The sequence below is a fragment of the Toxoplasma gondii genome, chromosome XII (genome assembly GCF_000006565.2).
Source record: "Toxoplasma gondii ME49 chromosome XII, whole genome shotgun sequence".
NCBI classification, from domain to species: domain Eukaryota; phylum Apicomplexa; class Conoidasida; order Eucoccidiorida; family Sarcocystidae; genus Toxoplasma; species Toxoplasma gondii.
In genome coordinates this window covers 3942923-3958849 of record NC_031480.1, presented here as the reverse complement: position 1 = coordinate 3958849, position 15927 = coordinate 3942923, and the positions used below count along the sequence as shown (strand labels likewise).

The window sequence follows — 15927 nt, the reverse complement described above, 5'->3', positions numbered from 1 at the left end:
GCCTGCAATCGCCCTGGCCCGTAAACGGAATCGCCAACATGCGCCTTGGTAATGACACTGGGACAATGCCAGTGCCTTGGGTGGCTCGCGTAGCTGCCTGCCTGCTCTCGTATCTCGACTTAGTGGCCAGGGGCAGAATCCGAGATCAGGGTGAGACAGAGGAGGGTGAAGGCGAGAGAACGCGAGATGCGCACAGTTTACTCGACAGTCTGTCGGAGCCTCCGGAGGCAGAAGGGAAGGAAAACGAGGTGAGTCAAACGCGGAGATGGACCGTTTTCCTTCCTCATGGTGTGCACCCTCCACGCTCTTGACATTCGGTGAATGGTTTCAGTTCACAGCTCCGCTCGCCTGTCGCCGTGGACCACTCCGCATTTCGAGCGCCAAACAAGCATCGAGCTATCTACGTACCTATCGGTCGCTATCGATAAGCAGCGGCCTTAGCCGTGGTCGCTGAGAAGCATGCCCGTGTTGTATCTCCCACTATGCCGACAGGCATCATGTGGAGTCGTTAAACGAGGTCGCGTGTATACTGATGTTTATCCAGTTTGGATGGAATGTTTTAAGCAGGGCATCTTTCTGGTTTCTTGCGTCCGTCCAGATTATTTGTTTTCTTTGTCGTCTCGGCTCTCTCCTCTTTCCTTCCAGGTTTCGTCGACATCCTGTAGCGGCCTCTTCGACGCGTCGGCCGCCTCTTCGGGTCTCTCGCTCTTTGCATGTTGGGCTCCTTTTGCACTTTGTTCCGCCCACTTTTCCGAGCAGGCGTTTCCTCTGCTTTTGCTTTGCATGCTTCAGACGACCCCTCAGGCATGTCGGCTCTTAGCCTTGGCGTTGAATCAGCATGTGTTTTCGCCTTTGCTGCGGCGTCTGAACTCTCTCACTCAGCGCCTGTCTCCGTCAGAAGTCGGCGTCTCAGAACCTCTCGCCGGCGTCGTCGCCTGCTCTCCTGCCCCGTCGGTTTCACGCGACCCTGCACCAACGCATGTGCGGCATGTGGATGATTCCGAGAACACCGGGAACCGGAATGAGCGGAGAAACAAAGACGACGAAAGAATGATCTTCGGGTCGTCCTCATTCGTATCACCTGCCTCCAGATCTCTCTCACATGCTGATCACCTCGCCGCAGCAGGCATGTGCATGAAAGCCTTGCAGTTTGTTCGCGTCTACGTTTCTCAAGTGGCCGGCGGAGCAGCTCCGGGGATTCTTCGCTCTCGCCCAAAGAAGGAGGCGAAGGGTCCCAAAGCGAGGAAGAAACGGGAGACCGAAGATGCAAAGCTCGCTGACACGAAAGCGAACGTCCAGTGTGGGGCAGGCGACACAGACGCCTGTGTCAAAGGTGACAAAACAGACGCTGATGAGGCCTGCGGCGAAGAGGCGAAGAACGAGCGTGTAGAGGGCAGACAAACACACAGTACAGAGATTTCAGTGGAGGCCTACGCCACCAGTCGAGGCGAGGCTGTCATGCCTGCGAAAGAGAGATTTGCCTGTCTGGAACGCCGGAGATCTTCTGGGGGTAAAGGCCGCGCGTGTGGCAGAAGTGAGATGGAGACGAAGGCTGGCGCACCAACAACCTCAACGGCGCTGGGTGTCAAACGCGAAGGCCCAGCTGACCCACAGAAGCCCCGTCAGACCCACCCATTTTTTCAGCGACGCGGACAATGCAAGGCTCCCGTAACCTCTGAGGCTTCAGTTGGGCGGATCCCGAATCATGAGGACTGCAGCGATATTTCTGCAGATTTCTGTATCCCTCAGAAAAGGCCGAATGAGGTTGCCGGTATCCGTGAGCCCTCGCGATCATGTTCACGCTCCTTCCCCCCAACTGACGGTGCCTCGTCTGCGTGGACTGCCGATGTGTCATTCTCGCCTTTGGCGTCTCTCGGACTTCTGCGACAAGGTCTAGGAGGGGACATGCTCGACAACTTCCTGCATTTTTGGTCTGCTCTCGATCTGCAAGCGATCGCGTTTGTCGCGCTCCAGCTCGGCTGTCCGGTCGACGCACTGATCTTCGCCGAGCAAGAGCTCGAGCGCAGATGCCCAGATAGCGGCCTCGAGGAAGGCCTGGCTGTGGTCTCGCAGCAGTGGCAACGCGCCCAGTGGGACCGCATGCCTCAGATTCGATCTGTGCAGGTCCTGCGGCAGATGCTTCTCGAGGCACAGCGAGGGCAAGGTCGAGGCCCAGACGAAGTGCCGAGGCCCCCGCGAACAGTCGCAAACGCAGCGCCCGACCAGGAGGAGGCGAGTGGAGGAAAAGGCGGAGCTGCAGAAGGAGGAACTGACGAGCAGGGGACTTGGGAAAAGATGGAGGGTGTGGCTGAGGGTGCGGGGAGAGCTCTGGATTGCGGCCATGTTGTCCCTGGAGACAAGGGGAAAGGAGAGGAAGGCACGGTAGGAAGCGATGGGAACCGACCCTCGAAAGAACAGAGAATGTCGCCGGAGAGCATGCGCCACTTCCAGCTGTCGCTGCAGCGGCTGCGTGAGATGGCCATTCGGCCAGCGAATGCCTCAGCTCTCCTGACACCTGTAGGGCCGGCGCCGCTTTTCCTTTTAGTTTCGCAAGCTCTCATTAATGCAAACGAAGAAGATCTCTCCGCGGTCACGGACTGCCTCTCTCCGTGGCACACATCGAATTTCCTGATTCAGCGCATGCACGCGGAGAACGACTGGCTCGCCACCTTGACTCTCCAGCAAGAGCAGCTGGAGACGCTGGAGGCGAAGCGCTTGCAGGTCCTGGCGCAACTGAGGCAGTTGCATAGCACCGGGCTTCACGGTCATCCTGATCAAGCTGCCTGGTCGGCCTCGTCGATTGGGCTCGAAGCGAGGTCGGTGTTTGAGAACGAAGCGGTAGGGAGATCTCGAATCACTCAAACAGGAGACAGAGACCTCCACACTCGTCTGCGTGAAGTTGAGGAAGAGCTCTATGCCACGAAACTTCAAATGGCAGACGCACTCGGTGCCATCGGCTTGCATTCTCTCCGAGAGAGCCTTCTTGTCTCTCTCAGTCTCTCTTCTTCAGTGCCGTCGCAACTGTCGCATTCGCTGTCTTATCCTTCCCTGGCGTGTACCCTTTCTAGCCAGAGGTCGCCCATGGACTTTGGAGGGAGCTGGAGCGGGCCTGGGGGTGGGGCGTTGGGCGGTTTGGGAACTCGGCCATTCTCGGCTTCGATCGGCGTCGGTTTTCCGCCTCTGTTGGAAGACGAAGGCAAAGAAACCGACTGCGGCGCAACGGCATGGCTAGAGAAGAAGTTCGAGTGTCTATGGCGGCTGCACCGGTGGGACTGTGACGAGACGCCGTGGGGGGCGTCGCAAACGGAAATATGTCCGATGTTCGATTCAAATGCCGACCTGACCGAGTCGTTTTCTCCTTGTCCACGTCGTTCACGTGATCAGACCCAGCCAAGTCTGAGTCTCTTCAATGGCTGTATCTATGCGACACTCTCGCTCATCCATGGAGCGGCTTCGTGTCACCCGTCGTCATTGGTTTGTCCATTGCAGTCCTCCCAAGCCTGCAGTAAGGGGGCGCGCGCTTCACATTCTGCGACATGTCATCAGCAGAAGAGTCTTTTCTCCACTCCTGAAGATGTGATTGTCGACGCTGGAGCGGACGCTGGAAATGGCGACCAAGTCGATGGAGAGGCCGAGGAAGCACTCAGCTTCCAGAGAGGCTTAAGCTCAACTATGGCGCGGCTCCGGGCCGTCCAGACCTCACGCCACGCTCTCGCCCTTGCCCTCGAACGTCTCGCACGCAGTCCGCAGCTGGCCGATTCGTCACTGCCGTCAATCGGTCATTCTGCGGTGGATGCTCAAGACCAAAGTCTCTCGAGGCGGCTGCTCGGTGCGTATGTCGAGCTCTCCATGGCGCATGCGTTGCAGCGAGCTACAACGCTCAATTTGCTTCTGAACCAATGCGAGCAAGACTGGAACGATGATCCGTGCGGTGGTAAGGCAGGCGACTCGAGGACGCGAGATGCACTTGAGCTGGCACGTACAAACGCATGCGAAGCAGAACGCTTTGTTGGGCGTTTGTGATGCGGAAACACAGCAGGCTCATAGACTTCAAGCTGCGCTGCTTTTCCTCCACCACAGTTCAGTTTTTCTCGGTATCAAAGTGGATGTCTGGGTCGATGCCCTTGCGCCTCCTCACGCAGAGATAGACCGATACGAAGCGGTGGTGACGCATATGCCGATACTTACGGCAAAAGGAAGAGACGAACAAGAACAACGCGAATATCCTGTTACTTGTACAGCTTGTGTACAGATGTTGGCTTTCCAAAAATAACCTGAGCAACTTGGTGCACTTAACCTGACAGTCGTGGAAAGCAGTATGTCGATGAATATTGTTTCTAGTTTGACGTTCGTCTGCTTGTCCCCACCCTGATCTAATGCCTGCGCTCTCTGCATGTTCCATCTTTGTTTTCTTCCAGCAGCGTCCTTTGAGCATCTGCAGTCATCCTGGGCGAATGATCTCGCTGTTGCTGCGGGGGCCGCCTCTGCATGCTCTTCGTCTGCTTCTTCCTCGTCGCTTTCCTCTCTCCCTTTCTTTCTTGAACCACTTGTGTCTCTCGAGACATGCATCCTCCAGGCCGCGATCCCTTCGTTTCACTGTATTCCGTCATCCGCCCCTTTCCTTCCCCGCTCTTTCGAAACCTGGACATTACGTGAAGCGAGCGGGGCGGCTGCATGCATGCGCGAGAGGCAGGAAGACACTTTACGGTTCCAGAGATGTTGCGGTGACAGAGGAGAAGCCTTGACGGACGCCCATGCTTGTGGATGTCATGTGCGGCGCCCCGCGGCTCGGCATCTCCTTCTCCTCTCGCAAATGAAACGCGAGAGAGGCGACTGGCGGGGAAGTTTGGAAAACCTCTTGCAAGCCAAAGAGCATCTTCTACAGCTTCAAAGAGACAGAGAACGCCCTTTCTGGGAAGCGGTCCCGGTACGGTCCACAGAGCGCTTAGGCGTGTGTACTGGCGCGTCGCCTGAAAGCAATAAACAGCAATACACGCAGGAAGCGAAACCATTCATGACATCGTTTCATCAAATGCAGTCCCTTATACACATCGATACGTACATGTATATATACAAATATATATACAAATATATATATATATATATATATATACGTGCAGATATATGTGCGTGTCCTAGCTGGCACGGGTATCGTTTCCATTATTGTGAATCGCGTTTTCCTCAGTTTCTTGTTTCGTCTATTTTTGGTTTTTTGATCTTCAGGCACAGCTGGCAGTATGGCGCGATGCATATCCGTCTGGAGTTTCGTGTCACGCATCTGACAAGGATTCGTTGCTTCTTGTCTCTTCACTGGCTGCGGTCCCACCCGTCCTTTCCGGCCTGCATGGAGGAAGGCATCTTCCGCCTGCTTTCTCGCCGTCGTTCCTGTGTGTCGACCTCTTCCTTGTCCAGTGGCAATTAGCAAAGACGCTTTATCTCGCTGGCGACCGCTCGGGAAGTCTGAATATTGCCTCGCGGCTGTGTCAACCGAAGAACTGGCCTGTCCTTCCCTTCCAGAAGGCGCGTATGTCCGGCCGTTCGGATCAGTCAGCTTCTTCTGGGATCCAGGGATCAGCCGCGGTCTCAGGCGACGCCGCACGAAGCCTAGGGGCCTTGAAACAACCGATTCAGAGACTCCTACCTACTGGCTGTGATCGGGAAAACATCGCCTTCGAGACACCAAAGGCTCTGCTGAATGGAGACATGGAGACATTAGCGGTCGAAAAGTTCCGCCAGGCGATGATCGATGCCCTCTGTTCCTGTGGCGAGTGGCAGTTCCGGGGGAGATGGGCGGTAAGGGCGTTCGCGGCATCCAACAAGGTCGAGACGAAGTTCAGCGTTCTTCACATTCTCGTTTCCATTGTGTTTTTTGTTCTTTTCTTGAGAAGAGCAAGAGCTTCACCGCGATCTCAGATTACCCTGATAATCATCATCACATGCATACGTGGTGTTGACCGCGTTCTATTGCCACAAGAGCTATCGTCTGGTCTATGTTCTGCTGGAACAATGGACCTCGAATCTGGGGAGGAACGACTTTCACCATTTACACCAGTGGACCAGTTCGTAGTATTTATCCTTCTCAGACTAGAAACGTATACAAAAACCAACGCCTTCCGTGTCACAGTGTGTTGTTACAGGGGGTCCAGCGTCACTTGTTATCTGATGGATCTTGCATGACTGGTGGCTTTTGTTATGAGTATATTTAATGGACATGTCTCTGCTGTCTTCCTACCTGCGTTTCTCTCTCATTTCCTTCCCTACTGACGATGAGCCTGCTGTGTGGTTCCGTAACAGTGAGGGTCATCCTTTTCCTAGCGGACTCAGTAACCATGGAAGAAGCCCACATGCAAACGAAACACTCGGAAAATGCTTCGTTTCGTTCCACTCTTTGTCACATTGTTTCCGCTCCGCTGTGGTTCATTCTCCGCACAGACTGAAGCAACCGTGCGCCGGCGATACTTCAGCCTCGCTCTTCGCCTCGGGTCTGTCTCCAGTAGCTTGGAGCCCAGCCAGCGCCTTGCTACCCTCATCGACGATCAACTTCAGGTCTGGCCACCAGTCACGCTGTCTTTTGCTTTCCCCTCAATGAATGCACGTTTTGGTCTGTTTCGTCAGTTTGCAGAGCTTCGTAAGGATACGTTTATGTAGATTCAAATGTCACTATATATAAAAGTATAGATGTATATTTGTATTCTTCGTAGAAGGCTGCCAGCCTAGGGCAGGCGGCCTTCTCACGTTTGGAAATATGACATCCCGTGGTTTGATGCCTTTGTCGGTTTTCCTTGAATTTTTTAACATCCTGGAGACTTCGTCCGAGGTCGCGAGGACTTTCCAGGTCTCTTAGGAAACCTGTAAAGATGCGTTCTTGTTGTGGCTTCGCCATTTGAAGTCATTTGCGTACTGGAGCTGGTGAGGCTGCAGAGTCTGGAATACCGGTATTTCTGTCCGTGGTCTCCGCAGTCATACAGCGACTACAAGCACTCACTTCCTTCACTAGTGATGGCAGATCTCCGCCGCAAAGAGAAGGCCGAAATTGAAAGCCTTCTTCAGCAGCTGTCCGCCGCTTGTGAAGAAAGAGGCGAAGAAGAACAAAGCCGGCGTGCGTATGCATACAAGAAATTCCTTCAGCATCACATTGATATTCTGATGCAGAAGCAGCATGGTTTGGAGAGAGAAAGAGAGCGCGAATATCAGGAGAGGACACAATGGGCTCTCGAGGCGGTGACGCTCTACGCGACATGTCTCAGAGACCCGTTTCTTCCCCATGCAACCAAGTCAGGAAAAACGTTGAACACCGAATCCGCAGACGAACAGGATAGTTTAACGCTGGAGGTGTCAATGGTGGAATGAAAAGAAGAATCGCACGAGGCACCTGTCCGTCGTCTTCAAAAATCCACACAACGGGCGCCATTATCAACCGTGTGCGCGAATGTTTGTATGTATGTATTTGTGTATGTATGTACTTGTGTATGTGTGTATTTGTGTATGTATATATTTGTGTATGTATGTATTGGTGTATGTGTGTATTTGTGTATGTATATATTTGTGTATGTATTTATGGGTAGACAGAGATCTTTTGGTGGTATTCTGAACGTGGACGAGCACATGGTGTGGCGGCATTGCTCAATGCATTTGTTTGCTTTTTACAGTTCCTCGTGTGGTACGCTAAGACCGAGTCGTCATCGGGGATATGTTGCTCGTCGTTTGTTGACCCACTGTCGGTGGCTGATCTCACGCGTATATCTAGATGGACAGTTAGATGGAACTTTTGAAGATATAATTCGGGGGGTCAAAGTTCACTGGACCTTGAATAGGAGCGAAAACCCTCGGAACGGCGTTGACTGTTTTTGGGTGTCTACGACTGTGTATGTGTGTGTGTTCGCGCTTCTGTGGCTGGCATTTCGCCTCCCCGTTTGTGTTGGTTTTTCATGGCATTCCGACGCGATTGTCTGGTTCCGAGCATCGATTTCGTTTACCGTTTTCCTCCGTTTTGGCGTGTGCTTCAGAACGACGAGTCGAGTCTTGCGTCTGTGGTTCGAGTGGGGTGACAGCGTCCCCGAAATGAACGCCGCTCTCCACAGACTCCTGATCGCGCCTTTCGCTTCTTCCCAGCCACAGGCGACGCAACAAGTGGACAGTGCTGTTTCTTCTAAGTCTTCGTCTGCTCCAACGCGGAAGATGCACGATGATGACGGCAGCACCGTGGAAGGCCCGCCAGATCTACGCCACCTGCTGCCATTTGTTTACCAGATTGCATCGCGTCTCGGCAGTCCAGCAGAGAGTCCATTTCAGCGAACGCTGAGGGAATTGCTAGTGACCACGGTGAGAAGACATGCACCAGTTTAGACCGTCCTTCCTTTGTTCCCAGAGGGGAACTGATCGTAGCTTCGTCTTTTCGTAGCGATATACTGCCCTGCTTTGATACACCTGTCTCGCTCTTCCTGAAGTGAAGCCCCAAGCCATCCAAGACCTTCTTTCAGTCTTCCATATGTAGCCGGAGGCCGTCGTGAGCATCGGTACGTATCTCTGTTTCACCGCTGCCCCGCGTCGGGCGCCGCCTCGAGTCACGGCGATGTTCTGTTCCTCGTCTTGTCTGGATCGGCACGTACGACGACGCGTGCATGCATGAGAACCTCCATTCTCTCCGAGGATGTTTCCCTCCTGCTTTTTTGCTGTGATCGTCTCACTCTCTTGACTTTCGTCTTCAGGCAAGGCAGTACCCGTTCCAGTGTCTCTACCAGCTGGTTGCCATCCGGAATGGGAGACGCATTCCGCCGGGTCATAGAGGGTACGCTTCAAGCCGATGTGTAGACCGCCCCGGTGGCATGCGCCATACTCCGGAACCACACACCTTTAAGCGACACTTACTATAGACACACCGCTAGACTGAATAAGGGATGGCGACACAGTACGCATGCTGACAGCGCACAGGATTTTGCTGTCTTGTGAGTCTTGTGGCACGAAGTCGGCAGGAAACCGCGTCACTCCATATGTGCGTATGTATTCGGGTGCATACGGGACTCGAGACGCAGAGAGGCCTGCATGCATTTCGGATAAATTTAGGAGTCTCCCGACGAAGCGTATTCGAGAGAGGGTCAGCTCGATGTGCATGCAAACCTTGACGGATCCCGATGTTAAGCGCGCTGCGCCGACGGCCTTGGCAGGTGGTTCGTAGTCGTTGTAACGCTTGTGAGTTCTAATGAGAAGCGGCTTTGTTTTTCCACATTGTTCAGGTCTGACAGCTTTACTGTACAACAAGACAAAATCGACGCCGCCCAGGAGGTCCTGGCACGCATTGCAGACTCCTCCCCTTCACTCAAGGTTAGGAATGCCTTCACTCTGTATACCGGCGACCCCATTCATAGACTCCTCTTATATACACGTTCAGGTGTGTGAGTGTAGATCGAATGAATGGTCTCTGAAAACGGAGATGTACCAACTCTGGCGTGTGCTCTCAGATGAGAGATGGCCACTCGACCGGGCGATTGGCTTGATTTGCTGTTGTCCTTTTCTAGTTTGTCGTCGCTGCTGTCGAGTCCCTCGTCGACTTCTACAACGATCTCTGTCTGTTGGATTTCGACGAAGAGATTCGTGATGTCCAAAAAAGACAGCGGAACCTCCCGCTGCTCCAGCGCGGTTCGTCGCAGTCCGTCCGGTCCATCTTAACGCCTCAAGAGCAAATGCTTCGCCTGCCTTCTTTTCAAAAACTGGAGGAGTACTCCTCCCTTCTCCCTGTTCCAACAGTCGAGCTGCCCCGTGACCGGCTTGTTCCCTTTCAACCACCCAAAAGTGAGGACGATGAAAAACGCATTTTCCAGATAAACGGGGCTTTCACAGGCACACAGATCGAGCCTTGACTGTCTCTGGAATACGCGCATAAATTGTCTGGTACTAATAAGGATCCGCCGGTGTTTTAAGCTCGTCTTTTCTCCGGTCGTGTAGCCCGTTCCAGTCGCAAGTGTTCTGTGTCCAAAAGTGTACAGAACGCCAACTCTCACGCACCTATTTCTAAATGCATGCTCAAACCTATACGTAGATATCCCGATTTGTATAGCTATATATATATATATATATGTATTTGTATTCGGGCCTACAGGCTCAGCAGTCACAGTACCGTAGGTGTTGAGGTCTGCTTCTACTGATGGGGTGCAGGCATGACTTAAGTCCCTCTTCTGTTCATCATTAACATTCACCTGGTTTGATTGTGTGTGCGTTTTGCATTGCCTGCTCAGCCTTGTCACGCATCAAGAATGTGCCAGACTTCCTTCTTCATTTGTCGTCCTACATTCATTCTCTTCACCCTTGCTGTCTCTCTGGTTTCCCTGGAGATCGGCTGCGGATGCGGGTGACGGTCATCGGAAGTGGCATCACAAAGCCTAAGTTGTTGTGCATTTGGGACCGCAAAGGTCGAAAACACAAACAGTGTTGCAAAGGCCGAGAGGATGTGAGGCAGGACCGCGTTGCCCAGCAACTGTTCTCGATGCTCAACCAGGTACGCCGGAAGCCCAGCGGTCCCCGCAGATCGGAGGAGGGAACCAGCAAGTCGGAAAACCTCCAGTTGACAGGCGATGGAGTTGAATAATTGCTTTGGAAGTGGTAGGACAGCTGCTGGCCAATGCAGCGATGATCATTCGATGAGACGCACGACGCTATTATACTTCGACGTGCATGCACTCGAGGGCTCCCCGACCATTGTGTGACTCGAGGCAGCACGCGCCACCTGGCGGCGAATGTCCTGGGGAGACTCCCAGTTTTCATCGACAGGGCGAGTTCGCTGTTTTGGCCTCTCAAAGCGTAGAGACTAAGCGCGCGTTGCTCTTTGTTTCCTTCGTTCATGTCCTTTCGCGCAGGTCTTCTTGGAAGCGCCTTCCACGCTGGAAAAAAACTTCTATCTCAGGACCTATGTCGTGGTACCTTTCTCGCCAGCCGTCGGCATTCTCGAATGGGTCAATGACGCTGTAACTCTAGGTACGCCTGCTCATCCACGTGACGTCGAATGGAGCCGCCATACATTATTCTCATGCCGCTTTCTTCCACGTATCTACATGGATATGTATTAATACGGAGAGCTGCATGTGGTTATATTTGAGTATCGATGTACAGGATTGAACACATGCAGTTTCAGTGTAAATTTCGCGCATATCTATATATATATATATAGATATATAGATATAGATATAGATATAAATACACATAAATTCATAGTCCGGTGGCAGTGTCGGTCTTAGGCTTGTCGACTGCCAACTGAATGTCGCTCGCGGATGACAGCATCCCTATCGTGACGCCGAACGTTCGTTCCCAACAGAAAAGTGAACAGGTGTCTTTTGAGCGATTTATTTTTGTTTCATGTAGCCCAGTACCTCATTGGAAACCCCGACAACGGTTACCACGGTGCTCACGCGCGGTACCGACCCCAGGATTGGACGTTCACTGCATGCCGCCAAAAGCTCCGGCTTGCAAGGGAGAAGGCCTTGGCTCAGAGGAGACAGATGCTGTCGCTTGGAACCGCGGACGACGGCGGGCTGCAGAAAGGACAACAGAAGAAAGAGGCTTCTGGAGCAGACGCAGGATCACACTCTCTGGTAGAATCCTTGGTGCAGACCTATGACGAGATATGTGACCACTTTAAACCGGTTCTCCACCATTTCTTCTTGGAACATTTTCCATCGGCTGATGTCTGGTACGAAACCATACCAACCGTCAACTCCTGTGCCCACAGTCCGAGTCGCGCAGAAGGTCTGGCACTCTTCCAGGCTACCGACACTCATATATATATATATATATATATACATATACATATATATATACATATATATATATATACATATATATATATACATAAAAATATATTTATATATATTATACGTGAGATAATAAATGGTACAGTCATTGTCACAGGTTCGGTGTTCGGGGTGTGGGTCATAGGCGTACATTTTAGTACGTGTGTGTGCAGGGGCTTCCTCCCGTGTTTCAGCTCAGCATACTTCGTCGCTTTCTGTTGCATCGACCTCTGCGAAGGGTCTCTTTTTTCAACAGGAGTGAAGTCTCTGTGTTTTTCAGGTACGAGAAGCGACAACGCTATCGCCGTACACTCGCAGTCTCGAGCATGGTCTCGTACATCATTGGACTCGGCGATCGCCACACAAACAACATTCTCCTGGATGTCGCGTCTGGTGACCTGATTCACATTGACTTTGGAGTAGTGTTCGAACAGGGGAAGTTGCTCGCCATTCCTGAACTCGTTCCTTTTCGGTTGACAAGGGACCTGGTCGACGGCCTTGGATGTTTGGGAGTCGCCGGATGCTTCAAGCGCGACTGCGAGACAACCATGGAGGTGCGTCACAGAGCTGTGTCCAGGTGTGCGTGCTTTGGAAGCTATAAAAAGTCTCATCTACACGGTAGATTGAAACTAGTTTACAACTCGGATTAGCTGGTGACAGGTGTGGCAACGGGTGCGATGTATGTCGAAGATGTACTCGCTGCACTATGTACATCTTCCAGTGTTTCCGAGAGGCTCCCTGTTCCGGCCTACTTGGTCAAACTCAACTCGTTTGCTTCTTCTTTCTTTGCCTTACACGGTGCTGCCCACTACGTATCCCTGTGGGTGTTTCCTTGTGCATCCGCGCTCTGTGTGTCCATGTTTCTCCATTTGTTCTCCACTCTGTCTGCCTATGGCTTCAGGTCCTGCGTCGAGTGTCGCCGTTGGTTGTCTCGATCGTTGAGGTGCTTCTGTTCGATCCTCTTTACCGCTGGTGTCTGGACCCCCGCCGTATCCTTCAAGACAGCGATAAGTCGCTGGCGCTCTCTCCGTCGTCTCGTCCGGGAAGTGGACCCAAAAAAGGCGAACAAAAGCGCGGGAGAGACGGCTGTGGACGCGGGCGAGGCAAACGAACTTCCGTCTCAACTCTTCTTTTTGCGGAACAAAAGGGCCGCAAACGCGGGCGACATGAGGCCATCCCTGAGGCGATTCCGTCAAGCTCTGCACATCACGAGAACGGTGCGGCGGGCGCGGCCGAAGAGACAAGGGATCACGAGAACTCGGTGGACGATGTGAAAAGAAAACATGTCGACAGCGAGATGCCCATCGTTGAGGACATACTCACCAAGGCGGAAGGGAACATGAATGCGAAACTGGCTGTGTTGACGGTACGCTCTGAGATAAGGAAAGCAGACGAATCTGGAGACTGGCTGATACGCGCATTCACACATTTTCGAAGGAGACTTCGGAAAGAAGAAGCAGCACCTATTGACAGGTGTATTTGGCAGTTGTATACCTGGGAAGGATCTGTTACAAGCAACGTGTGACACAGAGTGCGCTTCTTCACAGTGGAACGACCTTTAACTTGGCACCTTGCAGACCCTCCCTCTTCGGGAGTATAGTGGCTAGCATCATATGTGCGATTGTCATTCGTTTTCATGCACGCGGAGGTCGACTGTGAGTCACATGTCGACGGTTGCGTACAAACTGGTCATATGCGTGGACAATCATAGATGCTCGAACTGTAGACAGCCAGGGAGGTACTCACAGGTAGATATTATCAGGTAAGGGTATTCTGCTGTCCGTATGTGTGACTCGGTATATTAACGAGGCCAACTCTTTCTTGCGCCTAGTGTATTTCTGTATTCAGTACGCCCTTCCTTCGCTCTCTTTCCTTTGGGTGTTTCCTCAGGTTAGGCGAAAGCTCGAAGGATACGAAGAGGGGGAAATTGCACAGTTGAGTGTCAATGCCCATGTCGCGCGCCTGGTGAATGCAGCTCAGGACCGGACCGCGCTAGCCCAAATGTTTGTCGGCTGGGCACCATGGGTGTAATTTCGACCGTGAACTCGTTGTGCCCCAGACTACTTTCCTATTCTGCTCCTTCCCGATAAACAGCGCAAGCGCAGCAAAATTTCAAGTGCCCTCAGAGGGACGCTGGCTACCCACTTGCCAGTCAACTGTATAACGTTGAGTAAACTGAGAGACGCATTATGTGAGATATTCTCCGAACCAGCACTCGATAGTCTTCTCGCAACCGTAGAGAACGGGGACGGCGTAAAGTACACTCGCAACTCCGTTTTTTCTGCACTCCACCAGAAAAGGAGAATATCCTCTACCGTGTTGCCGGGAACAGTTCCTCCGACACACACTGGAGACTGGCGTTTATTGCATGGATTGGTATATACAGAGATGGAAAGAGAAGCTCCACACACACGTAGTGTATATATAGGTATATATGTGCAAGGATGTGAAGTTGAATAGCTTTGTGAGTTTCCCGTGCATAAACAGAGACACTTCCCTGTGCCACAGCACTTCCGAGATTTTTGCCAACTCTGTTTACCACTCGCGTTTCGCTGTCAACGGCCCCGAAATGGCAACCGGGCGAAACCGCTCCACACTCTTTAGGAAACGGACAGGAGGCGCTGGTGCACCGGCGATCAACGAGTCTCTGTCGCAGGCAGCTGAAAGTCAGCGACCAGGCAGAACGCGGCGAGCAAATAGAATTCCTTTCGCATCAACTGAAAAAGGAAAACCGTGTGTGTTACGCGTTTTGCGCCGCCAGCACAGCACGCGCAGCAGCCGAAACGCAACATCTGATTGGAATTGCTAGACCTGGACGACAGACGAAGGAGCCCGGTCGTTATGGCGTTAACTGAAGATAATACCGGGACCAGCAACCGGACGGTATCAAGACCAGGACGCACACAGATGTCTACCAACACGTTACCGCCATTACAAAAGTGCTTTGCCGGCACCTGGTGTAGTAAGGTGAGTCTGAGAGAACTAGGACATTTGATATTAGGACAGCCTGTATGGGAAGTTTTTCGCTGTTGCTGGCAACGGATGTTGGACACACAGGCTCTTCTTTGCTTTTAGAGGACACCCCGCGATTTTTACTGCAATCTGTTTTGCCTGTACATCCAGATGAATCTATGTCTATTTCCCAAGTCGTTGTCCAGTTTATTCCAACAGGTCTGTCTGTCGCCTGCAAACAGCAACGCTGACTTCAAAAACGTAATGCTGTCATGGTATTGTCGCCACAACACTGCCGTCGAACAGATCCGACAATGAACTTTTAAATGCATCATCGAAAAACACTGAGACACACAAAAACCAGAAATTACTTCTCTGCTGCAGAAAGACAACACATCGAAGCCTTGCCAATCTCCAGAATTTTTGCGCGGGTGACGCCGAAAGACACACTTTGTCGTTCTTTAGTCTTGGCGTGCTTCTGTAGTCTACCTCCTCATTTCATCAGTGCCGTGATAAACAGAAACATGTCGCCGGAGCAAGTGACCAGCTCGCCCATCTAGGTAACAGAATTTGTAGAAGCACTAGCGCTCCCGTGATGTTCCCCACCAGGTAGGGACGTTCGAACACTGTCTATGGATTCGCACCTTGCACTTGTAGATTGCACATCTACATGCCCCATTCAGGAATATGTTTACTGTATATGGATGCGTACGAGGCGAACGGGATGGAGGGGGCTTGTTACGCAAGAGAGTCCGGAAAATGCACTGTGGCCACTCAAGGTTTCTTCTTTGTCGTCTCTCGGAGGGCACTTTCCAAATGTTAGGAGAGGCAGGTTTGCATTTTTCGCAGTGAAGACGTGGAGGTTAGAAAGCGGATGAATTTTGTTGGCAAAGGGGAGTCCAGAACTTCTGTCCGTAAATAGAAAAAACAGTGAGACTGAGTCTCGGCTGGGTAAACCAACATGCGTTGTAGTCCGAATCAAAAGACAAGTGAGGCACTGCTCCTGCTGTCGAGACCTAGACGGTCGTCTTCTGATACAAATAATCAGAAAGACGTCTACCACTGAGTAAGTACATGCATACGGAACTTTTACGAAAACTGGCTGCACATGCGTGTTAAATATTAATGTGCAAATGTATGCGAATGTACTGCCGTGCAGCTGTGTGTTTTTCGTAGAGGAACCGAGGTCGTCGTA

The 15927-nt window shown here is 52.2% G+C and overlaps 1 protein-coding gene across 1 annotated transcript; it reads left to right on the top strand.

Annotated features, from left to right (window-relative positions):
• Nucleotides 1-1050: 1050 nt before the first annotated feature.
• On the top strand, nucleotides 1051-13811 carry TGME49_248530 (FATC domain-containing protein; the record flags this gene model as incomplete). The annotated part of the gene is made up of 15 exons (XM_018780866.1): nucleotides 1051-3934; nucleotides 4419-4927; nucleotides 5224-5793; nucleotides 6433-6546; nucleotides 6961-7274; nucleotides 8007-8322; nucleotides 8709-8788; nucleotides 9234-9321; nucleotides 9516-9789; nucleotides 10233-10492; nucleotides 10851-10968; nucleotides 11353-11680; nucleotides 12061-12334; nucleotides 12682-13146; nucleotides 13671-13811. The coding sequence occupies 15 exons, from the start codon at nucleotides 1051-1053 to the stop codon at nucleotides 13809-13811; spliced, it is 6735 nt and encodes a 2244-aa protein (XP_018635004.1).
• Between the last annotated feature and the right edge of the window lie 2116 nt (nucleotides 13812-15927).